The sequence below is a fragment of the Panthera uncia genome, chromosome F1, assembly GCF_023721935.1.
Source record: "Panthera uncia isolate 11264 chromosome F1, Puncia_PCG_1.0, whole genome shotgun sequence".
Taxonomy (NCBI): domain Eukaryota; kingdom Metazoa; phylum Chordata; class Mammalia; order Carnivora; family Felidae; genus Panthera; species Panthera uncia.
In genome coordinates, this window is record NC_064813.1 from 3,370,205 (window position 1) to 3,397,433 (window position 27,229).

The 27,229-nt window shown below is 45.6% G+C and overlaps 1 protein-coding gene and 1 non-coding gene across 2 annotated transcripts; both read right to left on the reverse strand.

The window, feature by feature from the left end:
• SCCPDH (saccharopine dehydrogenase (putative)) lies at positions 1 to 26,591 on the reverse strand. Its single transcript, XM_049635130.1, has 12 exons — positions 26,240 to 26,591; positions 24,289 to 24,401; positions 18,558 to 18,638; positions 16,806 to 16,935; positions 12,229 to 12,278; positions 5,913 to 6,043; positions 4,947 to 5,064; positions 4,050 to 4,169; positions 3,884 to 3,940; positions 2,874 to 2,985; positions 1,786 to 1,867; positions 1 to 256 (listed from the first exon to the last, which is right to left on the reverse strand). Exons 1-12 carry the CDS (start codon positions 26,427 to 26,429, stop codon positions 151 to 153), a joined length of 1,290 nt encoding a protein of 429 aa, XP_049491087.1. The 5' UTR covers positions 26,430 to 26,591; the 3' UTR covers positions 1 to 150.
• LOC125926093 (U6 spliceosomal RNA) lies at positions 15,869 to 15,972 on the reverse strand. The gene has a single exon (XR_007459015.1). It is a non-coding gene; the product is annotated as a U6 spliceosomal RNA (small nuclear RNA).
• Positions 26,592 to 27,229: the final 638 nt, after the last annotated feature.

The window sequence follows — 27,229 nt, forward strand, 5'->3', positions numbered from 1 at the left end:
TTTGAAATTTAGGGCAAGCTAGTACAACTTCCTGCTTTTAATGGGCACGTATTTTAGAGCTGACAACTTTTTCACGTGTAGCATTTCAAATTTCAAACAAAAAAGCCATGAATTCATGCATGTCCTGCCTTCAGTCAATTCTTCCAGTGTCTAGACTTCAGAGCTGCTGATGACGCTAAATTCGATGCCACGTTGGTTGAGTCTGTCAATCAACTTTGTTCTGAAGAAGGCGGCTCCTGGGGTGAAGACCCCGCCCCTGTAAGACAGAACAAGGAAAACAGTGCCCGAGGCCGCTCTCCAGGCCTCCCCTCTGCTAGCGTGACCCGCCGCCGCCGGAGAAGCAGCTATTGAGCCAGCAGAACTCCTGAAACCCTTGTTCCCTCATGGACACGTCTGGGTTCCATTCTGAAAATGAGCCAACGAACAAAGGAGCTACAAAATCGGGACGAAGCTAGCAGCCCCAGCAAACCCGTCCAGACTGGCCCAGCCCCCAGGACACGGCTGTGTGCTCGAGGGGCAGTGAGGGCCGTCAACCCAAGGGACTCCTGCTGCTCATAAAGCCAGTCCTCAGAGTCAGGAGGATAGAAAAGGGACCTGAGTGAAATAAACTTAGGCAATAAATTATTATGAAAGCATAAATAAGGCTTAAACTGGACGGAAGAAGTTTCTTTAACTATAATGACTAACATTTTAAAAAATATGTTAAATGTTTTCAAAGGGTATAGAGTTGACGCTTGAATAACATGGGTTTGAACTGCGTGGGTCCACTTACACGTGATTTTTTTACAGTGTGGTACTATAAATGTACTTTGTCTTATGATTTTCTTAACATTTTCTTTTCTCTAGCTTGCTTGGTTGTAAGAATGTAGTATAATATATGTCAACAGTAAGCTATTAGTTAAGTTTGGGATGGGTAGTTAAAAGTTACACACGAATGGGGTGCCTGGGTGGCTCAGCTGGTTGAGCGTCCGACTTCGCCTCAGGTCACGATCTCACGGTTTGTGAGTTCGAGCCCCACGTCGGGCTCTGTGCCGACAGCTCGGCGCCTGGAGCCTGCTTCGGATTCCGTGTCCCCCTCTCTCTCTGCCCCTCCCCCACTCACACTCTGTCTCTCTCTCAAAAATAAACGAACATTAGAAAAAAATTTTTAAAGTTATACATGGATTTTCGACTGCCCGGGGGGGGGGGTCAACTGTAGAATTATTTGAAAAAAATCTAATGAGACTTCGCTTTATACACTGTTTATGTCTGTCACTTAATACCATTTCGGGTCATATCTACATTTATTTGTTTCTGAGTCTGCGGGCCGATGGCTCATTTGTAAAGCTGGCCTACTTCTACAGGAACAGTTAAAGGCTCCGGTGACAGAGCCCAGTCGATAATCATCTAGCCAAGCTGCCATGAATGAATCCACACATGATATCGGGGCCGCCCATGGCCAGCTGGGTATCATCAGCACTGACTAGAGGCTCCTGATAATACTATTTAACAATGAGGGCCTTTATAGCGTAGCTGACTCCAGACCTGAGCCGTTTTTACAAGGAACTAAAGTCAACTTACGTGACTCTCACACTTCCTGTCTCCTCTCATTTATCTATCTCTGCACTGTTCTCAGAGGCCACTAAGACACGGTCCTTCTTACAAATTTAATTTACCTCTATCTTTGGTTCAAAGGGCACGTGCATGCTTATGTGCAGACCCACTGCCTGAAAACAGCATCAAAAGAAGCGAAAACATAACACGGATGACAAAGGCCTCTTCGAATTAGAAGAAAACCAGACTTACATGCTAGGAAGATCAGAGGCGTCATTTAGAAGAGTCATAGCTGCCTGGACCATGGCTATGGGGGTAGCCACATAGCCAGGCTCTGCGGAAGACAGATGATCGAAGAAAGATGTTAATGCATTCGGCAACACTCAAAAATCAAATGGGAGGTTTTATTCTGACACTTGATTTTGGCTCAGGTCAGGATCGCACAGTTTATGGGTTCAAGCCCCACATCGGGGCCCGCGATGACAACGCGGCACCAGCTTAGGATTCTTTTTCTCCCCCTCCCCCACTAAAGCTCACGCTGTGTCTCTCAAAATCAATAAACTTAAAAAAAAAAAGATTCGATTTCTTAAAGAAAAACAACTGAGTAACTTTAAAAAAAGTTTCTAAGCAAGGGGAACCTCAGTGTTTACAGTTCGGTCAAATAATAAAAATACAGTCAATTTATCTTAAGAAGCCTGGTGGGAATTTGAAAAGAGGGCAAGACACAACGATATCTTTGCCATCTGGCTTGACTGAAACTGCAAAGCAGACCCCCTTTGATCTACCAGAGGTGCTGGTAATTACACTTATAATTAGGCTGTAATTCACAAGCAGAAGTGTCTCCGCACCGCTCTGTAAAATTGACAGTGAAAGTTCTTGAGCTTTTTTGGGTGACAGACCCTTTTAGCCACCCATCAAAAGCCTGCATCCTCCCCAGGAAAACGCACATAGCACACACATTTTACAAACAATGTAGGGCTGTTCAAAGACTGCAAAGAAACCTTGGCCCACAGCTTTATATTACAATTATACTGCTTTAAAATGACCCTTGAGTAGGAGAATATATATCAACCAGCCCCTTTTCTTATCAATATTAAAATATGCTGTTCAGAAAATTATTAAATAATACTAAAAAAGAAAACCAGGGGGAGGGATACACTAAGACAATTAGATTATAACAATTTCAATCCTTCCTTTAACAGAATAATTTATATTGTTACTTAAATAACTTGTGCAATTTATTTCTAAAATAATTAAGCTCTAAGAAAAAAATATAATACTGCTTTATACCTTAGGACAACGTAAAACGCCCCAGCACTCTTATGTCATATGTGAAATACCTGGTCCTTTCACCTGAGTACAAATTCTCGTATTTGGTTTGCCCTTCTCGGGATCAAAGCCTTGGCTGTATCCTTGACCAAAGAATCTCAATGTAAACGATGAGCCATCCATCTGAGGAAAAAGCAAAGGCCTTATTTACTAAAGATGTCATCTCCTTCCTAAACACAGTAAACATTCTATTTCGTATGAGACATTTTCAGCAGGTGAAAACATCAGTATTCTGCCAGAAGACCCTATCATCCTTTAAGCATGGGGCAAAAATCAGTTCTTTGAAGACACAAGTTTTGATGACGGGTGTGTTGCCAGGGGAGGGAGGTGGTGAGGAACTTGGGTGCGGTACAGACGGTTCGGTTCCTAGGCTGTGGCCTAGACAAGGACGGCACCACTGAAATAGTCATTTCAGAGGACAAGCTGGAGGCAGTTTTTATTTTAGGACGGGGGTAACGGAAGAACGTGGTAATCTGGTTTCACATAGCTGTTTGAGGAGACAAGACAAAAACAGCCAACAAGTAGGGGCACCTGGGTGGCTCAGTAGGTTGAGCATCTGACTCTTGACCTTGGCTCAAGTCATGATCTCATGGTTGTGAGATTAAGCCCCGCGTTGGGCTCCACACTGGGCATGAAGCCTGCTTAAGATTCTCTCTCTCTCTCTCTCTCTCTCTCTCTCTCTCTCAAAAAAAGAACAACTAGCCAACAAGTAATGGAAATACAAGCCAGACAGAATTGCCCCCCTTGGAGATATAAAAACCTGATTCAAAAAATTAAATTCTGCAAGGTTCTTGGCCCCTGTGCCTCAGTTTCCTCATTTGTAAAGTGGAGATAATACCTACCTTAAGGGGTGTCTGAAAAGACTAAGTGATCTAACTTATGAAAAGAACATAAAAGCACTTGTCAACATGGTAAGTGCCCCATCAAGTCTTATCTGTTATTGTAAATGCACTGAGGAAAAGTAAAAACAAATTAAGGAAAATTACTATCTTGAAGACCTGTATACAAAAGGAAGGGTTACCTGTTTTTGTGTTGGGCCTTGTTTTGAAAAATAACCAAAGGAGAAGAGCCATGGGAACTAAGGGGAAAAAAAAACAAAAACAAAAAACAAAAAACGCTCAGTGACATTTTTTTAAAACTCACGGAAAATACTACTAAAGACCTAATTTCGTTAAAATATTACTTACCTTTATGAGAAGTTGCCTTCCAATGCCAAACCTCACAAAGAATAAAAAGAAAAGTCCCGCAAACATCAGCTTAATAACAGAGGTGATGCCTCCCATGTTTATATAAGCAGCGTACTGAACCTAGGAGAGGCACAGAAAGTCAGAATGTCAACCCTACGTCTGCACACTCAGTAACACAAGCGTGTCGGCTACTTGTAACTTACTCTGTCCTCAAAAATGCTGAGCAAAAGCACTCTCCGCTTTATGAACGTGTTACGTTCTAAAAGCTTGTTCAGAAAGCAGACATTGGGAGCATATTTTTTAAAGAAATTGTAGCTTCCTCTGCCTGAACACAAAAGTCCACAAGAACGTAGCTACATTCAGTGATGACACATTATAGGATGTAGATAGGTGAATGCTACTTACAACCCCTCCCACGAGAAAATAATCCTTTAACTTGAGATTCACTGTCTCCTTCAAGTCTCAAAAGTGGGAGCAGCTCCCTCACCAAAAGGAGTAAGACGATACCCCGGGGGGTCGGGGGGGGCAGGGGGGTGGCGGCGAGGCCAGAAGAGCCCAGACGCGTCCACAGGCAGGGGAGACTCCCTCCCAGCAGCTAAGACTCTAGACAGGGTTGGTGGGGGTTCGTGACCCCAGCGTTTCTGGACTAAATCTGCTGCTGTTCTGTTGCACTGACAAGGTACTCGGCGGGCCAGGTCCGAACTGTGGGGAGGCTACCTCCACTCCCACAATGCAAAGTGCTCTCCGCGCCCCATTCCGTGCACTTCCAGAAACTGAGGCGCGCCTTGGCTGGCCTTCCTGTTTTGCTTTACACACCTAAAGCTCCTACGTTAAACAGCGAGGGGGGCTGGAACGGACGCAGTGCTCTTTGTCAGGAGTTAAATTGGGCACACTTACGGGAGACTGCTCCAAGTTCTCGTGCAGGTAGCGCTGGGTCCGCCTCACGACAGACACATCCGCTCCCAGGAAAGGGACCGAGTAGCTGCTGAGTTCTCTGCAGTAGGAAAGTGGCCACCTGCAAGGCAGACCCGTGACCGCGGTGCGTTTTCTCCACTTATGGCTAACTTGGTGACTTTGTGAACCAAACAGTCAACTTTTCTTGAAGCAGGAACAACCGCAAAGATGGCAGACCTGTCCTTCATTAAAATGTCCGCGTTCCCCACTACACCAAACAAGTGACAGGTGGGACAGCATTCCGAGGGCGCGGAACACAGTGCAGCTACGTTTGAGCCCACCAGTTTCCCCAGACGACACTCCTTTCAACAGCCAAACTCTACGGCCAGTTTAGAGTTCTCACATACAAAGTTTTCACAGAAGAGTGCTATTAACAGATAATCTACACAAGATCATCACCCTTTAAAATGGAGGTTTTGGGGCGCCCGGCTGGCTCAGTCGGTTGGGCGGCCGACTTCGGCTCAGGTCACGATCTGGCGGTCCGTGGGTTCGAGCCCCGCGTCGGGCTCTGTGCTGACCGCTCAGAGCCTGGAGCCTGTTTCGGATTCTGTGTCTCCCTCTCTCTGACCCTCCCCCGTTCATGCTCTGTCTCTATCTCAAAAATAAATAGACGTTAAAAAAAAAAAATTAAAATGGAGGTTTTACTGCATACAATTTAGCTGATGTTTGATTTTGATATGGAAAAGTCACAACATTCAAAAAATTTTTCCCCGAGTCCAAATATATTAATATCAAAGTACTTAAGCTTAGAATAATGCATTAATTGTATTTTATGTAGCTATGAAGACAATCCTGAACTTACTATAGAACAGTCTCAGGATTTTCTAGTAGCATACTTTATTAATAATCAGATCAATGACAATATACTGAGACCAGATGTACCAAAGAACAGATTTTGAGTCAATATACCTTCTTTTCAATTTCGGACCAATAATTGGGACGGGTTTCAGATTTGCTTCATTTCGTAGTTTTTTCAAATTACTCTGATCTCCAAAACCGTAAACTGCTGACTTCCAGGTACCATCGTGAATACACAACCCCTGAAAAAATAATTCAAGAGTTAAAGAAACACGTCTTAATACCCGACTCCCTTTCGGCTCAGGTCACGATCTCACAGTTCTTGAGATTGAGCCCCACGTGTCAGTGCGGAGCCTGCTTGGGATTCTCTCCCTCTCTGCCCCTCCCCCATGCTCGCTCTCTCCCTCTCTCTCTCAGAACAGATGAACATTAAAAAAAAAATTCTGTTCTCTAAAAAAAGAAAGAAATAAACACATCTTAAGGGACAATTACTAATATGTAAAACCAAGGAACTTATAAGTATTTACAGAGAACATTTCACTTCTATTTGAGCAAGCCATAATCCCTTATTTAACAATCTTGAGATGAATTTTCAGGCAGCATGAACACTCATTAGCTTGATCATATTGGATATTTACACCAACACGTGCTCTTTTTGCCTTCCTACCATCACTTATGCTCTTTTTAATATGCCACCGAGTTTCACTTCATTTTCACTCAACCAGCTGGCCATATTCTTTCAAAATTAGCCCTAATGCATGGGGCGCCTGGGTGGCTCAGTGGGTTAAGTGTCCAACTTTGGCTCAGGTCATGATCTCACAGTTCCTGGGTTCGAGCCCCGTGTCAGGCTCTGTGCTGACAGCTAGGAGCCTGGAGCCTGCTTCGTATTCCGTGTCTCCCTCTCTCCCTGACCCTCCCCCTCTTGTGCTCTGTTTCTTTCTGTCTCTCAAAAATAAACATTTTTTTAAACAAAACAAAAAAAAACAAAAAAAAAAAAAAAAGGAAAGAAATGCCCAGGGTGCCTGGGTGGCTCAGTCAGTTAAGCATCTGACTTCGCCTCAGGTCATGATCTCATGGTTCATGGGTTCAAGCCCCACATTGAGCTCTGGGCTCTGTGCTGACAGTGTGGAGCCTGCTTGGGATTCTCTCTCTCCCTCTCTCTCTGCCCCTCCCCTGCTCACTCTCTCTCCCTTTCAAAAATAAAAAATAAACATTAAAAAATTTTTTTAAAAAAGAATTGATACTGGTCCTTTGCAAAAATCTCTTCCCCAAAGACCAGTATTAATTACCCTGATACTAAAACCAGACAAAGACATCATGAGAAAACTACAGACCAATATTCCTTATGAGTATAGATACAAACCCATCAACAAAATACTAGCAAACTAAATCCAGCAATACATAAAAAGGATTATATACTATGATCAAGTGGGATTTACCCCGGCAATGTAAGGTTGGCTCCACATAGGAAAATCAATCTTAAGTGATGCCGTGTAAGAAGATAATAAAAAACAAAACCACGTGATCGTCTCCATAAATGCAGAAAAAGCATTTGATAAAATATAACCCTTCACGTTAAAAACACTCAACACACCAGGAAAAGAAGGAAATTTCCTCAACCTGACAGAGGGCATCCATAAAAACGCACAGCTAATATCATACTTAGTGGCAAGAGTCTGAAAGATTTCTAAGATCAGGAACAAGACAAGGATGTCTGTTCTCGCCACTTCTGCTCCCCAGTGTCCTGGCCTGGAGAGTCTAGCCAAGGCAATCAGGTGAGAAAAAGAATTTTTCCAGTAGGTGATGAAACTCATTTACTAATTCTAGTAATACTACCTGCAGATTTCCTTTGAATTTCCTACATTCACAATTACATCATCTGCTGAAAATAGTTTCGTTTCTTCCTTTCTAACCTCTATACAGTTTCTTTCTTTTTTCGTGTGTTACTGCTCTGGCTAGAATCTGGCTGGAGTAATGACAGAGGGCTCCCGAGTCATTCCTGAACTCAGAACAAAAGTTTTCAATGTTAAACACTGGGTATCATATTTGGTATAGCTTTTTTAAAAAAGATCATCTTCCCTTCCACTCCTAGCTTGCTGCAAGTTTTAATCATGAATAGACACATTTTATCAAATGCTGTTTCTCTATTTATTGAGATGATCCTATGACCGTCCTCCTTTAACCTGTTGGTGGAGTGAATCAAAGTGACTATATAATGTTAAACCTCACATTTCGTATGTAAAATTAACTTGGTCAAAATGCGCTATTTGTCTTATGTATTACTGCTTTTATTTTTTTTTTTAATTTTTTTTTTTAACATTTATTTATTTTTGAGACAGAGAGAGACAGAGCATGAACGGGGGAGGGTCAGAGAGAGGGAGACACAGAATCTGAAACAGGCTCCAGGCTCTGAGCTGTCAGCACAGAGCCCGACGCGGGGCTCGAACTCACGGACCGCGAGATCATGACCCGAGCTGAAGTCGGCCGCTTAACCGACTGAGCCACCTAGGCGCCCCTGTATTACTGCTTTTAATCTGCTAGTATTTTATTTAGGATTTTTACCTCTACATTCCTTTGAAACCGGACTGCACTTTTACATTCTGGAATTACTCCCACAGAGTTTTGGAATGAAGGTTAAGTTAGCCTCGTCCACTCAAGTCAGCCAAAAAACACTTACTGAGCTCCTACTACGTGACCAGCACTGTTCTAGGTGCTTGGTGAATTAACAGCCAAGGATCCTTTTTTGTGGTGCTCACATTCCAGGGAGAGTGATAAACTCAATAAAAAATACGATATATGGGGGCGCCTGGGTGGCTCAGTCGGTTGAACGTCAGATTCCTGGTTTCAGCTCAGGTCATGATCTCACCGGTTTAGTGAGTTCAAGCCCTGCAAGGGGCTCTGCTTGGGATTCTCTGTCTCCCTCTCTCTGCCCCTCGCCCACTCATGCTGTCTCTGTCTCTCTCAAAATAAATAAATAAACTTTAAAAAAAAAAACAAATAAATGAAGAAGAATGAATGAGGGGCGTTCTGTAAGAGAGGAGGTTGGAGACTAACCAGGGCCAGATCAGTTATCACTAACCGGAAGGACGTTTGGCTTGCACTCCAGATGCAGTAAGGAGCCACTAAAGAATTATGAGCTGAGGAGTACGTGATCGGGTTATGTCTGGAAAGGACCAGCCAGGATGTTGTGTCGAGGGAGGACTGTACAGGAACAGGTGGTAGCCAGAACGGGGTCGTAGGAAGAGACATGGTGAAAAGTGATCGGATTCTGACAGATCTCAAAGGCAGAATCAACAGGGTTTCCTGACAGACCGGACTTGGGGTTCAGGAGACAGAGATAGCAACGATCCTACCATCTGAGCTGAATACGTGGACGGACGCATCGCGACCAGCTGAAATTGATACAAATAAGCTGAGGTTGGCGCCCGTTTGGAAAGGAAAAGCGGGAGGTCAGCTATGCACAAAAAAGTACAGTTTGCGGTATCTATCAAACGTTCAAGTGTAGATGTCAATTAGTGATGGGACGTTTTAAGTCTGAGTTTAGAAGAAAGCTCTGGGTTGATGACATAAATTTAAAATACACTTCATAATACCCAAATGCACAGGGCTTTCCACGTTACCTCTTCATTGTCCTCTATCGAGGGGAAACATAAGATAAGGAGGGGCACGAGAACAGCTTAGTGACTCGGGGTGCACGGAATCTCCCCGTCCCTGTAAAAGTCAGGCTGTGGACTCTGCCTCGGGGGAGCGAGAGGGGGCTGCACTGATATGGATGCTTCAACTCTGCTGTCCTGAGTGAAGCCCCAACTTCAAGTTCTAACAATACTAATAAAAATAATACTTACTGACACTAGTTGACGGATCTGCCAGCTGCCAACCACGGCTCTGATGTACATTCGCTGAGTAAGTTAACCCTCGTAACGACCATATGGAGCAGATACGACGATCGTCTCCTTTAGAGATGAGGGGAAGTACGGCCTGCTTGGCCACGGGCACGTCACTGGTAAGTGGCAGAGCCAGAATTCAAGCCCACGCAACCCAGTTTCGAAATCTGTATGTCCTAGGAGGGATTCCTGACTCGACTCCTAAGAACCATCCACTCAGGGGCTCCTGTATTCCTCACGGGAAGGGAAGACGCCTTCTTCACATCCACCTCGCCTTTCCCATCCCATCTCCCGCTGCTCTGTCAAAAGAAGCCTCTTGTCCGACTCTCCCAGTCAGCAGCTCCCTGCAATCCTCGGCTTCTGAAAGCCTCCTTCCCATCTGGAAGTCGTTCCACGTGGTGCAGATGAGACTGACTCCAAGGGTGTCCCTCCAGGGGCCCGTGACCACCTGGGCAATCTGACTACTCATGACACCGGTCACGCTGACTGGCTCAAGAACAGCCAGATGGCCCACTACTTCCCGGTCACGTGATACATCGGCTCTGCTAGCTGTTCCCCGGAAGTCAGGAACATTAAGACAATGTGCACCTAGGACTGCCAGCACCTTCTCGGGCACGCTGAGAGCCTACGCAGACAAGTCCAGAAGAGATGGAAGAGACAGAAACAGAGGATATGGGGGGTTGGGGGGGGGGGGCGGAGAATAACCATCCGAACATCCAGATCCAGCCATACTACTTACTTGCAGTCATTTGGTTACACGAACCTGTAAATTCATGTTTCGTTCTGCCGGTTTCAGCCGGTTGAGTTGGGTTTCCACACCCGCTCCCCACAGATCCAGGCACGTCCTTCATGCTTGTTCCTGACCTTCCACAGGCTACCGACTCTTCAAGGCTGAACTCGGTGAGGCCTCTAGGAGGCCTTCCCAGTTCCCCAGGCCCACTACCCCTTCCCTTTATTCTGATACCCTGTGGACATCCTCTTTACCCACGAATTTTAGCATGTTTATGTAATTCTTTGCGTGTATTAATCCGAACCCAAGATCCAGATGACTGCAGCCATTATCCTACCTGACGGGCCCTGTACCGTCCCACAGCCATGTCCTGACTCTACTGCTCCCTCTCCCTCATCCAGGCTCCACAGCATCGACCTCTAGAAATTCAGTCCACGTCACAGCCTCTAAAAGCTCTTATCTCCGGGGGCGACTGGTTGGCTCAGTCAGTTAAGCATCTGACTCTTGGTTTCGGCTCGGGTCACGATCTCACCGTTTGCGAGCTCGAGCCCCGCGTGGGGCTCTGCGCTGACCGTGTGGCACCTGCTTGGGATTCCCTCCCTCTGCCCCTCCCCTTCTCATACTGCCTCTGTAGCTCGCAAAATAAATAAATACACATTGAAAAACAAATATAAAAAATAAATAACTAAAAGTTCTTATCTCTGGCCTCCCAGCTAGATTTACTCTCTGTTCTCAGAATCCGACGGTATTTCATCTCATCTTTTAATTTTTTTTTAATTTTTAATGTTTAATTCATTTTGAGAGAGAGACAGGAGCGAAAGTTGGGGAGGGGCAGAGAGAGAGGGAGACACAGAATCCGAAGCAGGCTCCAGGCTCTGAGCTGTCACCACGGAGCCCCACGTGGGGCTCAAACTCACAGACGGAGAGATCATGACCCGACTTGAAGTCGGACACTTAACCGACTGAGCCACCCAGACGCCCCTCAAGCTAAATTTTTATGTCTTTAAGGACAGGTTTGCATCTGATTCATTTATGTGTCACACTACACAGTGTTTGTTGAACGAATGTGTTTTAAAGACAACAATATTTATGAAGCCTCAAGTGTAGACCCGGCAATAAAAGTGCTATCAAAAAGCATGGTCCTCCCAGAAACACAACTGTCTTAGGTTCCCAAATAAACTATAAATTCAGTAATTACATCATATATTTTTTCATGGCCACAATAGCACCTAACTCCAAGTGAAGCAGATAACAAAAGTGCCCTGACTTGTACTAAGGTGACAATCGTCTTGGCTGACAACATTTATTGCACAACAACAATATATAACTTGGTGTTCGGATGCTGGTAACTCATTCTAACAGAATGGGCTATGCAGTTGTTTTTAACAAAATTCTATTTTAAGTCTAAGTAATTTCCAGCAATCTACCATATACTTTTAAAAATTAAACCCAGTAGGGGCACCTGGGTGGCTCAGTCGGTTAAGCACCTGACTTCAGCACAGGTCATGATCTCACGGCTGTGGGTTCAAGCCCCGCATCGGGCTCTGTGCTGATTGGCTCAGAGCCTGGAGCCTGCTTTGGATTCTGTGTCTCCCTCTCTCTTTACCCCTCCCTAGCTTGCACTGTGTCTCTCTCTTCTTCAAAACTAAATAAATATTTTTTAAAAATTAAACATAGTAACTTTCATATACTAAAAATTACAAATAGATATAAAATTTTATTAATCTAAATATTTTTTAGGAGGCATGTTATCATTTCCAAAATGCTTTTTAATGTTAACTATAAAAATCACCTGACAAACAGAAAAACTAACCTCAGGTCCAGAATGTATAGTCAGGAAACTTTCCACAGCCGTCAGCATACCTAAAAGAGTAGAATAGCAAAAGTAAATCGAGTAAGATCTATGTAACCAAGACGTGTAGTAATAAACTATTCCTATTCCGTTAGGGACCACTTTTACTAAGCCTATAGCCGATACAGTCAGAAAATCAATACTGGTAACAGTTCTAGTATGTTACTGGAAACAGACTTAAGAAGCAACTGAAGCCAAGGAAATTGTCAGAAAGAATCATTTAGAATAAACTCCAAGTGCTAGTACTAATAAGATCTTTTCTAGTATTCAGGCTGAAAACACTAAAAATCTCTTCCAACAAGGCAACAAGTTCACTCACTCTGAAGGCAACAAGGCAGCAAGTTCACTGACTCTGAACACCCATTGGGACACAGTTCTCAAAATTACATCTGTGGGATTAATTCTGTTTTCCAGTATGACTGCTTTCAAGAAGGCTTGTTTGTACTGATTTACCATGAATAAATGCACAGAAAGCCTATCAAAATGGCCTGGGTGATGGCTTATAAAATACTTAAAGCTGTTAAAATGAAATAAAGAAATAAGCATAAATAATAACAGAAAACCAAAGCCAGAAAAAGAGGGAGAAATCAATCATGTAACCATGGGGACTAATATATAGGCATAGTAGTTACATAATTGTTGAATTTCTCAAGAGCAGTAAGACAAGAGAAAAACGTAATGCGCAAATTCTGAAAATCTGATCATACGAAATATATCAAGGGGCGCCTGGGTGGCTCAGTTGGTTAAGTGTCCGACTCTCGATTTGGGCTCAGGTCAAGATCTCGCAGTTCATGACTTGGAGCCCTGCATTGGGCTCTCCACTGACAGTGCAGAGCCTGCTTAGGATTCTCTCTCTCTCTCCCTCCCTCTCTCTTTCTCCCTCCCTCTCTCTCTCTCCCCTCTTTCTGCAACTCCTGTGCGTGCATGTGCTCTAAGTAAACTTAAAAAAAAAAAAAGAAGTATATCAATTTCTTAAGAGGACAGTTTTCCTTGTTTTAATTCCAAGAGAGGACCAAATTACGGGGCCCTAGAAAGCTGACAAAGAAAGATAATGAATAACCACGTCATCCAGACTGATGAGAACTATAGCCATATAAATATCGCTAGGGGGCCACTGACAAAGCCCAAAACAGATCATTACAGTACAAGTCACTGAGAGGATTCTGCGGGTTGCTAAGAGAACGCAGTCGGGATTTATGGCTCTGTGATCTAACCTATCCACAGAAAGAACATGGACCACCGAAGGCAATATGCAATAAAATGCAGCCCGCTGTATCAAACAATCAGCTGGGACACTTGTTAAAACACTGACTCAGGTTTCAGTATCTGAGAACAAAGTGTTTTTGTTTTTTTTTTTAACATTTATTTTTGAGAGACAGAGAGAGACAGAGCAGGAGTGGGGGAGGAGCAGAGAGAGAGAGGGAGGCCTAGAATCCAAAGCAGACTCTAGACTCTGAGCTGTCAGCACAGAGTCTGACAAGGGGCTCAAACCCACAAACCCTGAGATCATGAAAACAAAGTTTTTAAACAAGGTGTAATGTTTTCCCTTAAAAGGAAAAAAGACCTATTCAAAATAACAGAAACTATTAAATATTTAAAAACAAGTTTAGTAAGAAATATGCAAAACTATCACGAAGATGTCTAAACTGTATAGATTTAAAAGAAGATTTTTGAGAAATGAAGACCAGGTTCATGATTGCAAGACTGAATGCTTTAAAGATGTTCAATTCGTGTTCTTCTTTTTATCAGGAACAGTTCTAGTGTTTCATCACCGAGTATGATACTGGCTATTGCCTTCCGACATTTTTATGTTAATAAAATATTCTATTCCTAAATTCCTAAAAATCGGAATCAGCACATGGCAAGAATTTTCAGATGATTTATTGAGATGGTCATACAGCTTTTCATCTTCGATATTCTGATGTAATGATTACATAACTTCCTAAAAAACCTTGGTGTTGATATATGATTCTCTTAAAATGCCATTGAATATTTACTAAAATTTTATTTAGCATTTTTTTACTACTAATTTCACTAAGCAAGACTGCTTTGGAGCCTTTTTTTTTTGGTGCTATCTTTTTAAGTGCTATCTGTCTGGGGCTTTGGTTTCAGAGTTACGTTAACTTTTTTTTTTAATGTTTATTCTTGAAAGAGAGAGAGACAGAGACAGAGGATGAGTGGGGGGAGGGGGGACGGGCAGAGCGAGAGAGGGACACAGAATCCGAAGCAGGCTCCAGGCTCTGAGCTGTCAGCACAGAGCCCGACGCAGGGCTCAAACTCATGAGCTGTGAGATCATGACCTGAGCTGAAGTCAGATGCTTAACCGACTGAGCCACCCAGGCACCCAGAGTTACGTTAACTATTTAATATAAACTGAAACACTTTCCACCTGGTCAAGCTCTAGAACAGTTTATAGGACATTGGAGTTACCTATCTCATGTCATTTTCTAAATGGACCCTTTTAAAATAAGTGTGGCATTAGTAACTTCCTGTTTACCATAATATTTATTTTTCTCATTTTTTTAAATAAAGGGTTTTTAATTCTAAGCTGCTATTATTTGCATCAAAAAGCTTTCAAGAGCATAACTGTTAAGGCATAGAACGTTGTTCATTTCTCAGTGGAAAGTAGAGCTGGCATTTCTAGTCGACTTTGGAAGGTCAGTAACCTGCATTTTTTACTTGTGTATCTATTGCTGTCATCCATTTCTTTTTTTTTTTTTCTTCAGGTTTTTATGTTAATCACCCAGCACTCATCACAAGTGCACCCCTGAATCCCCACCACCTATTCAACCCATTCCCCATCCACCTCCCTGACCATCATTGTGTTCTCTACAGTTAAGAGTCTGCTAGGGCGCCTGGGGGCTGTCAGTTAAGCGTCCGACTTCGGCTCAGGTCATGATCTCCCGGGTCATGGGTTCAAGCCCCACATCGGGCTCTGTGCCGACAGCTTGGAGCCTGGAGCCTGCTTCGGCTTCTGTGTCTCCCTCTTTCTCTGTCCCTCCCCTGCTCTCATTCTGTCTCTCTCTGTTTCTCTCAAAAATAAATAAACGCTAAAAAAAAAAAAAAAAAGAGTTCAATTCTTAATTTGTCTCTTTTTTTACCTTTGCTTGTTTCATAAATTCCACACACGAGTGAAATCACATAGTTTTTGTCTTTCTCTGACTTACTTCTCTTAGCATTATACTCTCTAGCTCCATCCATGTCATTGCAAATGGCAAGATTTCATTCTTTTTTACGGCTGAATAATATTCCAGTGTGTGTGCGTGTGTATGCACACACACAGATATGGATATATGTGTGTATACACCACATCTTCTTTACCCATCAATCAGTGCACACGGGGGCTGCTTCCACATCTTGGCTGCTGTAACTAGTGCTGTAATAAACAGAGGGGTGCACGTATCCCTTGGAATTGGTTGGTGTTTTCGTACTATTTGGGTAAATTCCTGGTGGTGTAATTGCTGAATTGCAGGGTAGCTCTGTTTTTAACTTTTTGAGGAAGCTCCCTACTGTTTCCCACGGTGGCTGCACCAGTTTGCATTCCCACCAACAGTGCACAGGGCTCCTTTTTCTCCACATCCTCGCCAACACCTCTTGTCTTAAAAATATGGAACGCTTCACATATCTGCGTGTGTCATCTTTCCGCAGGGATGTGCTCATCTTCTCTGTATTATTCCAATTTTAGTATTTAAAAAAATTTTTTTTAACATTTATTTATTATTGAGAGACAGAGAGAGAGACAGAGCATGAGCAGGGGAGGGGCAGAGAGAGAGGGGGAGACACAGAATCCGAAGCAGGCTCCAGGCTCCGAGCTGTCAGCACAGAGCCCAACAGCACAGAGCCCGACGCGGGGCTCGAACTCACAAACTGCGAGATCATAACCTGTGCCGAAGTCGGTCGCTCAACCAACTGAGCCACCCAGGCGCCCCCAATTTTAGTATTATGTGCTGCCCAAGTCAACATGATTTTTTCCACTCTTAAATTATTGGTTCCTTTTACAAATGGGGTGAAATAGAAACCAAAAAATTTGTTCAATACTTTTCAGCTTTGTTGATTAAAAATTTTAAAACTTCAATTATAATAGCTATATAAATCATATTCTTAAATGTATTAATTCTGAAACCAAGCAAGTTTGAATTTACAATGACTGTCAGAAATTCTATTTCCGGAAATGTTACAGCTCTAACTGTAACTAAATTGAGACAATGGATAATTCCTCACTTTAGAACATGCATCTCAAAAAATAGCGTCAGTAGTATTTTTTTTTTTTTAAGTAGGCTTCATGCCTAATACAAAGCCCAACATGAGGCCTGAACCCACGACCCTGGGATCAAGACCTGAGCTGAGATCAAGAGTCAGACGCTTAACCGCCTGAGCCACCCAGGCGCCCTGTCACATTTTATAACAATTACCGCTATATTACAAACAAAGCATCTGTGTTCACATTACCCACAGAAATAGTTCTGCTTCTCTTCCACACTACAAACATGAAGCCTTTCTATTGTAAATCCACTTATTGCTTCTTGATTGATAATTACCATTCATCTTGTTTTTGGTATATATCACTCCCAGGTCTGCTGGAATGGAATCAAAGCCACTGCTTCCAATGATATAAGCTCCCTTTTCTGCAGCTTTCTCGTGATACTTCCAATACATTAGTTCCAGAAACTAAAAAATCCAGGACAAAAATGTGAATCAGAGCTATTTAAATCAGAAACATTTACATCAGTATTCGATGAGAGACCTTAAAAGACAGAGCAATTGCATTTTGAAAATGCTAACCGGTATGGCTTTGTAGTGAAATATTGTGTCGAAATGTTTTTCATTTATTCAGCAAGTATTGACTGGATATCTACCCGATGCCAACTAGTGCAGGAGATAAGCTGGTCTGACTTAACGACACTATTAATTTTTTCAAAATGCCTTTTAAGTGTCAGAGTCACATGTATTATGAAAAATTAAATTAATATACAAAAAAAATACAAAAAAAAAAAAAAAAAGCAAGAAAGCCTAACCCAAACCTATTACTCAGACGGACACGATTACGGACATGTATCTGTGCATATATACAGCTAGAGTAAAACAAGTGGAGGGAAGGAGGGATGGAAGAGGAGAATAATGTCTGTTCAAATCCTCTGCCTGGGTTTAACAATTACTTCCAGAACAGTGTCGGATTTACAGAAAATTTGAGTAGCGGAGAGTTCCCACGCACCCCGACCCAGTTTCTCCCGTCGTGACAGCTTGGACACGAACACTTGTTACAATTAAGGAACCAATGGTGGTAACGTTATCATTAGCTACAGTCCGTCCTTATCCATCCTTTTTCTCTGCCAGGATCCCACATGACATCTAGCGGTCATGTCTCCTTAGGCTCCTCCTGGCTATGACGGTCTCTCAGAGTCTCGTTTCTGAGGACCTTGACAGTTTTGAGGGCTTCTGATGAGGTATTTTGTAGACTGCCCCTCTACTGGAATTCTTCTCAAGACTAGACTGGGGTGACGGGTTTGGGGTGGAAGACCACAGGGGTAAAGTGTCACCTCACGACATTCTATCAAGGGTACATTGGTGACGGTGATCAGCAGAGACTACAGGGACATGAGGTACAGTTTAAAGGGAGGCAGCCGAGCTCGGTGCTCACTAACACTCCACTTCCCACAATCGGGCAAACCTCAGTTCGAGTCCTCGTCCTTCTACTTACTAGTTGCATGACTTTGAGCTGCCTGACTTAACCTTCCTAAGCTTCGATTTCCTCATCCACAAAAGAGGAAAGAGGATACCTACCGCGCAGGAACGTTGAAAATTCAGATGGCGTAAAATGCTTAATTAGCATAGCGCCAGCGTGGTAATAAGCACTCAACAAGCGGCAATATCTAACATCTTTAGGTGGAGAGGACTTCGCACGTACTCTCCTTCAATGTTGTAAAGGTGTCTGCTCACAAAAAGGGAGTTCGTTACGAAAAAGTGCCAAAAGCGCGATTCCAAAACTCTGCGCGCACCCCACCGCTTCAGTTCATTCCATTCGCGGCATGCCGGACCTATAAAGATCAGCACAGCCTACCTACAAGAGACCTGAAATCAACGAGGTGGTAAGGAAGAAAAAAATTCGAGAAAACGGAAGAAGAGACCTTCCCATCGGGCTCTCCTGTGAGCCGTCCACAGAACACCATCTGTCACCACGAGGGAGGGGGACATCGAATTCTAAAATAGGTCTGCGAACCTGCACTAAGTATCGTCCACGCTAACAGAGAGTTGTGTCGCTAATTCCATTCTTTCCTTTGCATTTTACGTACCTGAGGTTCTCCACAGATGTCAATACAGCTCGTTCCATTTTCAACACACGCTTTTACTACAGGTTCTCCGTAAAATCGATACTGGGGGGGAAGGATAAAGAAAGCCAGCAGTTAACTCGTACTTAGCAAGCTTAAATGAATGAAATGCCACTGAGTTTTATAAGTACAGTCTTGGTTACCATGACTGAAATATTAAGGGGCGCCTGGGTGGCTCAGTCGGTTAAGTGTCCAACCCTTGATTTCAGCTCAGGTCATGATCTCACAGTTTGTGAATTCAAGCCCTGCCTTGGGCTCTGTGCCGACAGCTCAGAGCCTAGAGCCTGCTTCGGATTCTGTGTCTCCCTCTCTCTCTCTCTGCCCCTCCCCCACTCATGCTCTGTCTCTCTCTCTCTCTCCTTCAAAAATAAATAAAATATTTAAAAAAAAATTTTTTTAATTTAAATGTACATAAAATAGAAATAGAGATTAAAACGAAAGAGGTCAAGCCCAAGTTGGGGTTTAAACTCACAACCCTGAGATTGTGACATGAGCTGAGATCAAGAGTCAGGGGCTTAACTGACTGAGCCCCCAGGTGCCCCAAAGCTCTTTTTTCATCTTCGGCAATCCTTAAGATTTACACACATCCACTTTGCAACTCATTTGGAGCCTCTTTTGGCCTTTCTCTTGGTTATCTTCTCCCAAAGTTTCTCAAGTTGGCCAGGTGTCCACCTGTGTTAAAGTCACCTAGGTGACTCGTTAAGTATGTTAAGTATGGATGGTGACTCCATCCCACCCCAGAGGCCCCCTAAATCAGAGTTTCTGGGGATGGAGCCCAGTAACACGCATGTCAACAGGCAGAGTAGACTCCAGTGACATTCCTCATGGGTGATTCTTCTGCACGCCAGAGCTGCCGAATCTCCCCGGAAAATTTCTACTCTCCTGATGTCACCTACAACAGGTATCCTGATGACATTCAACGTCTATCTCCAGAACTAACAGACGCTTCCGTATCTTTGGTTTCTGTTAGAAAGTTCAGGACCAGCAAGAGCACAGGACACAGGGCATGATTCGTGCATAAAACTGATTTTACTTTGGCTTCATTGTCCCTCCCCTATTTTCTCTTCACCCTGATTTCCTCACTTATTAAAAAAATAATAATTCTACTATATTTTATGTATTTCCTGTCTTAATTCCAGAATGCTCAGGGGCATGGCGGGGGGCGTTGCCAGGGTGGCTTAGTCGGTTGAACATCGATCGGACTCTTATTCTTGGCTCATATCTTGATCTCATGGATCGTGGGTTCGAGCCCCGCATTAGGCTCTGCACTGGCAGCACGGAGCCTGCCTGGAATTTTCTCTCCCTCTCTCTCTGCCCCTCCCCTGCTCACGCTGTGTCTCTCTCAAAATAAATAAATAAAACATTAAAAAAAAAAAAAAAAGAATACTGAGCAGACAACCCAAATTCAAATCCATCATCTTTCTTACAAACCTGTTTTCCTCCTCTACTTCGTAACAGAGGTGACTAGGGTGTATTGATTAGAAGCGTAGGTGGTGGCTCAGACCGCCTGGGCCCCACTCGCCATTCCTGTCCTGACCTGTTGCAGGTAGGGACCTTGAGGAGACAGAACTGTGCAAACGGCTGACCAGCAGCCCGTCTAGGGCACAGGCTTTACGGTCGGGCCTGACTGAGTCCATTCTGTGCACCCACCGGCTGTGCGAACTTGGGCGCGTACTTCACCTTCTAAGCTTCGATTTCTTCATCAAAAGAGATGAATAATCACAGCACCTATGTCTCAGGGCTGTAGTCAGGACGAAATAAGACGACACAAGTAGCTTAGCACAGAGCACGCAGTAGAACCCACCCTTGGGTGTCATGATTAACCGCATCCTCAAGTGAGAAACCCAGAAGCTGTCTCTGACTCCATCAACACTGGAAGGTACCACGTTTCATCAAATCAGTCCCCTCCCCTCCACGCCTCCGAATCCGAGGTCACGCCTTTGCCCCCTCTCATGCAGTTTACTACAGTGACTGGTTTTGCTGCAGCCAAACCCACCCCATCGCCAAAGAAACACCAAATCGTTATTCTAGAATAAAAAGCTGAGGTCACGTGTGCTCCTTCTCACACACACATGCATCACTAGCTCTGCAGTGCCTGTATCTCCAGACTTCTTAGCATGTCACAAAAAGTGCTCAAGCCTCAGGTCACACCACCAGCCCTTAGTCCCATGTCGCAGAAGTTCGAAACACCTCGTAGTTTCCTAAACCCGCTATTGCTTCACCCTCCCCTGCTCGCGGCTGCCAGGCTGGCTCCAGCCCCAGCCTTCCGGGTTAGGTAACCGCAGCTCCTTCCAGAAACAGCACGCCCACCCCCCTTCAGCGCAGCGCCCCCGGCCTCACACTGCACTCTGGCACAAGTGCTACGAAGGCCTGTGCACTGACACCCCTGGATTCGTGTGTTCTGAGGGTGTTCTCTACCGTCTACCCTTGGGCTTGTAGGAGATAATGGACAAACGGCAAGGATCCTTGATCTCAGAGGAGGCATTTCTCCCCAGAGAAGCCAGCACGCTTCCGGATCGAAACCACAATCCCGCTCTGAGCGCCCCACCTTCCGACCCAGTGGTCCCCAAGTAGGCATGCTGACCTCAAGGCAACCACAGAACCATCCCTCAGCTGTGGAGAGAGCAATCTGTGTATTCATGCTAACGTTTATGGGAAGCACAGAGAAAAAAATGAGGTCTTATTAGTGGTTAATACATGAACTGACTTCGGCGTGCTTCCCTGGGTCCCACGCAGTGGTCACACGTCGAACAGAAGACACAAAAGGTATCCTGAGGGTAGCTTGTGGAGGAAGAGCTCCACCTGCAAAGGGGGCCATGGTGACACCCTCTTTCGTCCCTTTTCACTGTATTTCAGCCCCACGCCCGTTTACACATGCCTAAGTAGTTTTACAGGTATCACTTGTTTTTTTTTTATTTTTTTTTAAATTTGTTTTTAACGTTTATTTATTTTTGAGACAGAGAGAGACAGAGCATGAACGGGGGAGGGGCAGAGAGAGAGGGAGACACAGAATCTGAAACAGGCTCCGGGCTCTGAGCCGTCAGCACAGAGCCTGACGCGGGGCTTGAACTCATGAACCGCGAGATCATGACCTGAGCCGAAGTCGGACGCTTAACCGACTGAGCCACCCAGGCGCCCCTAAAGCCCTGGCGTTCAAAATTTTTTGGCCACAACCCACGCTAAGAAATTCACTTCACATAGCAGCCCCCACACAATGTATCTAACTGAAACAAAAGTTTCATGAACCCTTACTTATCCATATCATGTGTCATTCACCCTGTGTTCTATTCCAGGCTACCCGATTTTTCTCTTCTTACTGCTGAGCCTCAACTCACTAACCTGATTAGCACTACACGGTTATAAAATACTGGCCCAATTAGGAAAGTAGGAAACACCAAAGATCTCTCTTTAAAAAAAAACAAAAACAAAAACTGGGGACACCCGGTGGCTCAGTCGAGCATCTGGCTCTTGATTTCGGCTCAGGTCATAATCCCAGGGTCATGGGATAGACCTCGATGTCGGTGGAGCCTGTTTGTGATTCTCTCTCTCCCCACCCACCCCCAGCCCTCCCCAGCCCTTGCCCAGGCATGCTCTCTCTTGCTCTCTCAAAACAAACTTAAAAAAACAAAAAACCAAAAACTGACCCAGTTAGAGTTTCTGTTGGGACGATGACGAGTTTTGGAGATAAGATGGTGATGATCACGCAGCACTGCCAATGCACTTCGTGCCATCGAATTGCAAACTTAAAAATGGCTAGAGGCACCTGGGCGGCTCAGCCATTTAAGTGTCCGACTTTGGCTCAGGTCACGATCTCGCGGTTCCTGGGTTGGAGCCCAGTGTCAGGCTCTGACAGCTCCTGAAGGCTGCTTCAGATCCTGGTCTCCCTCTTTTTCTGCCCCTCCCCTGCTCACGCTCTGTCTCTCTCTTAAAAAAAGGGTGCAGGATTTCTAAGGCGCTGAGGCCCCCACATGAGGTTTGTAACCACGTATTTAAAGTAGGACCGTCAGCAAGGGTGTCTCCAGACCCTCGGGGTTACTGGATTACTGGATAATCGGGTTGAGGGCTCACGGGTTGAGCAAGCGGGGCTGGAATAACCAGGTTTGGGTTTTTCCAGAATTCTGGGGAGGGAAGGGCAAGGAAGCTGGCTAAGGACGTGTCTGAGAGAGTGATGGGAGCAGCAGAGCACAGAATCCAAGCCAGTCAGAAGTGAGGTTAATCTAAATAAACAACTCACCTACAGTTTTACCTGATAATCAAAAACACCTTCCTGCTTTCAATGAAAACATGATCGTCAACCTTCGAGATGCTTAGTTTTCAAATGTTTTGCCACCTGGGATGGCTTCTTCAGATCAGTAAACGTCACCAGCTTTTGCCTGCTGCACAGGCCAAGGGTGCCTCCTTCACGTCCAGAACAATACCAAAAAGCTGTGGATCTCTTGAAGTACACTCTGACCCTACCCACTTCCCACCATATCCTGTGCTTGGCTTGCCGCGATCATCCCCCTGTCGGTCCCCATCACCTCTTCTTCCTCTCAGAAGCCAAAGAAGTTCAAAACTGGAAAGCAGATCGTGCTATTGCTTTCAGCCATTCAAACCCTGACCTTGCCCGTCACCCTCTGACCTAATTCACGGGCTCCTCTCCAACCTAACTTCCACCTCGGTCCTGCCCGGGCCCCGCCGCACTGCCCTCTCTCACATGCCTCAGTCTTGCCAAACACAGGCTCGCCTCAGGACCTTTGTATGTGCTTTTCCCTGGAACACCCTTCTCAAACGCTCCCGTAGCTTACCCCCTTCACTTCATTCAGGTCTCTACACAAATGTCAGGTCCTCACGGAGACCTTCCGTGACCACCCTTCTAACTAGCAGTTTAACTCCTTACCCTGCCTTATTTTTCTTCAAAGGACTTATCATTACCTACTATTAGAACCCTCCTTTTCTGTCACCCCCGCCAGGCCATAAGCCCCATGAGGGATTTTCAGTTTTGTTCACCATTCTGTCCCAGGTACCTTCACTAGTGCAGTTTACATGTAATAAACATTCTATAAATATTCATTGAGTAAATGAACGAAACCTCTTTTAGTCTATTTTTGTACATGTTTTTAACATACATATGGGTACAGTAACAGAGGAATGTCGTTCACAAGCAAGGTAAAAACATGTATCGGGGGTACACGCTCAAACATTTTTTTTCACTTACGAAGCACACAGTAAGGGGAGCACCTGGGTGGCTCGGTTGGTTAAGACTGATTTCAGCTCAGGTCACGATCTCACAGTTCACGGGATCAAGTCTGGAGTCAGGGTCTGCACTGACAGTGCACAGCCTGCTTGGGATTCTCTCTCTCCCTGCCCCTCCCCCACCCAAGTGCGGCCCTCTCTCTCAAAACAAATAAATACACTTAAAAAAAAAAGCGTACGGTAAGAAAAAAAAAAAAATGGCAATTATAGCCGTAACCAGTAACCAAACTAGCACACGTTCCTGGAGTATGGTGTCCCAGAGGGCCTGGTCTCTCTCTTGGGACACTCTGGTCACACCCATTTGCTCTCACTGGAAGTGAAAACTCCCCCAGATGGGGTTAAGGCCCTGAACCAATTCTTCTGCACCCTGTCCTTATGTTCCTCTAGAATCTAAAATACCAGATTCTGTTAGAAATGAATAGACTGTTTGTTCTGATACAAACAAGGGCTGATTACTTACGGGTCCTACACAGTTGAGGACAATTGCCGCCTGCTTAGCCATTTCATCAAGTGAGGCGGGATTAGTGACATCACAAATTATTATTCCAACTTCGGAGGACAGTGTCGGTCTTCCTAAAGTAAGACATAAATCGTTTTCCACAAATCTGATACAGTGTTAGATCTTCCAGATCTTCTCTTTATACTAATCAGTGATGGTAATTTCAGGAAAAGCACCGAAAAAAGATAAGAACTTTTTAAACCAGGCGATATAAAAAAGAAAAAGCTATGAGGAAAATGGAGTTAATACTAAGAATTGCTACAAAAATACAATACTAACCTTTAAAAAAAAAAAAAACTAACTTAAGCACTGTGTAAATGATAACCCTGTGTAAGATGACAATTTTACGATTGTTTAGGTACTGAGTAGATCGCTGTCCTGATTTCCTCTCTGCCAGGAATTCCATGATGAAGTTTCTCATCAACTACTAACCAACTACATATGATAAAATATGGGGGTAAAAAGGGGTTGTTAAGATCATCATCACGAGAACAAAAAAAGGACTCTGGGGTAGAAGGCACAGTCTAGGTAAGAACGCTCATGATAGGGGGCACCTGGGCCGCTCAGTCGGTTAAGAGTCCAAATTCGTTGGACTCAGGTCATGATCCTGTGGTTTGTGGGTTCGAGCCCCGCACCGGGCTCTGTGCTGACAGCTCAGAGCCTGGAGTCTGTTTCAGATTCTGTGTCTCCCTGTCTGACCCTCCCCCATGCACGCACCTGCACTCTCTCTCCCAAAAATAAATAAATATTTAAAAATTTAAAAAAAAAAAGGACACTCATGATGGGCTTATAAGTAAATAACTGGAATTAACAAAATCAAGTAATGCAGGTTCTGGTGGTGCAAGGTGCATCCCTCACAATAATTCAATCTAGGCATTACAAACGATAATCAGACTGTGCCTGCACAGTCTTGTTGAGCAGGAAAAAGAAATGGAAGAATATATTTTAACAGTGAAATTATTTCTTTTGGAAAACTAAAACAGACAACACCAACAAGCTCTTTGGTCAAGACTGTAGATTGGCAGTGGCTAGCGGGAGAAAGAGTTGTAGAACTGAGCCTACGTGAGATCTTCTGCACATAATCACAAACAAAACAGAGTCTACACCTCCCACCACACGCAGGCTCAGGGTGGAATTAGAAGGAAGCGTGGGATGAAGGTTAAACACAAGAACACAGTACACCCCGAACTCTAACAGGCGCTGTGGGTCTGTATGAGGGGAGACCAGGCGGCAAGAATCCTCAGTTAGATGCCTCCCCCGATCCTGAGGGCAGGGTCCTTGTGTGTGCTGTCACATCTGTACCCCCAGCTCTCGGAACAGGACCTGGCACAGAAAAGACCACGCAGTAAAAATATGTTGAATGAGTGCTAAAAGAATAAGTAAACGCCCAAACCAGAAATACGAACGCGGGAGGGTGGAGAGAGCGTAAGAAAGAGGATTCTTAACAGGCAAAAAATAAATTAAGAAACGAAAGCCACAACATCGTTATCAAAAAAACTGTTAGGCTTTCCCCGCACACTTCCAGAAAGGCAGGGCGAGAGGGGAGGACAGAACACCCGAAGGGAGCAAAGCCCTACTTTGCCATCCGACCAAATCCGGGGAGACCTGCAGCCCCACCGGGTGCCCCTGCTCAGCGGGGCGCAGACAGGAGGAGCTGGCGTCCCCGTCTTCGCGGCCAGTGGGACTCGCCAAACTGGAGGAGGAGGAATTCCACGGAGGAGAAACGTATTTATTTCTGTATTTCGTTCAGGGAGTGGAACAAAGCCGTGCTATCCTCCAGCCTCGCCTCCTCCTCCGGCCGTGCGGCTGGGCCCGGGGAGCCCCAGGGGCGCCCCCCTGCAGGACAAACGCTCGCGGCGGGCGACCCCAACCCTGCGGCCCCGGAAGCGGCCCCCCCCCCCCGCCCCTTTACCCAGCTTCAGAGCAGCCCTCTCCAGCACTCGCTGCAGCTTCTCCCGGGAGCGGCCCGCCACGGCCCAGGGCAGGCTGGAGCTGTGCCCCGAGGCCACCTGCTCCCGGGCCACCTCCTCGGCCACGAACTGGCCGGTGAAGCCTGAGGCGCCAAACACCACCAGGTGGTACGGCCTCTGGTTGGTCTCCATGACGAGCCCACAGCGAGCCGAGGGCCGGGGCGGGCGAAGTCCACCGCGTCTGCGCCTCGGGCAGCGATCCCAGTACCGGGCGTAGCAACAACCGCCTCTGGGGTGGACGCCGCCGCCGCCGCCGCTGCCGCCGCAGCCACCCGGTGCCCCGAGCGCGGCGCCGCGCTCAGAGCCACGCCCACAGTCACGCCCACAGCCACGCCCCCGCCACCCCCTCCCAGTCCCATTGCGCAGCCGCCGCGCCCACGGTCATGACTACGCCCCTTTCACTTCGCGGCGGATCCCAACGCCCTGCGGCCGCGCCGCCTCCGCGCTGCTGCGGGTCCCAAGTAGCTCTGATCACCCAAGGCGTCGTCTCCCCTCCTGGGGGCTGAGGGCGGCTGCGACCTCCATTATTCTTGTTGCACCAGGGCGTTGCGCAAGGGAAGAGACGGAAGAAATTTCCGATGACTGGACAGACTGCTCGCTCCAAGAACTATTTTCCAAGCACGCTGGCCAAGGGATGTTCGCGAAGCCAGGGCGGGTGGAGAGTGAACGGGTTCTGGGCCCCCAGGGAGCCCCCAAGCTCTCCGGGGCCCCCGTTCGCAGTGCCCTGTGCCGCATGCCCCTGACTCCACCGCCCTGGTGCCCATCCCCCCCCCGACCCCCCCCCCCCCCCCCTCCCCCATCACGGTCGTGACACCGTTACTGCCCTGAGGCTCCCTGGGGAAATAACTCCAGGCGCTAATCTGCCTTTGAGCTGGGAGGTTAGGGAGAGCCTCAAGATGCAAAAGAAGGTTCTTGAGCTGTGTTATTCGTAT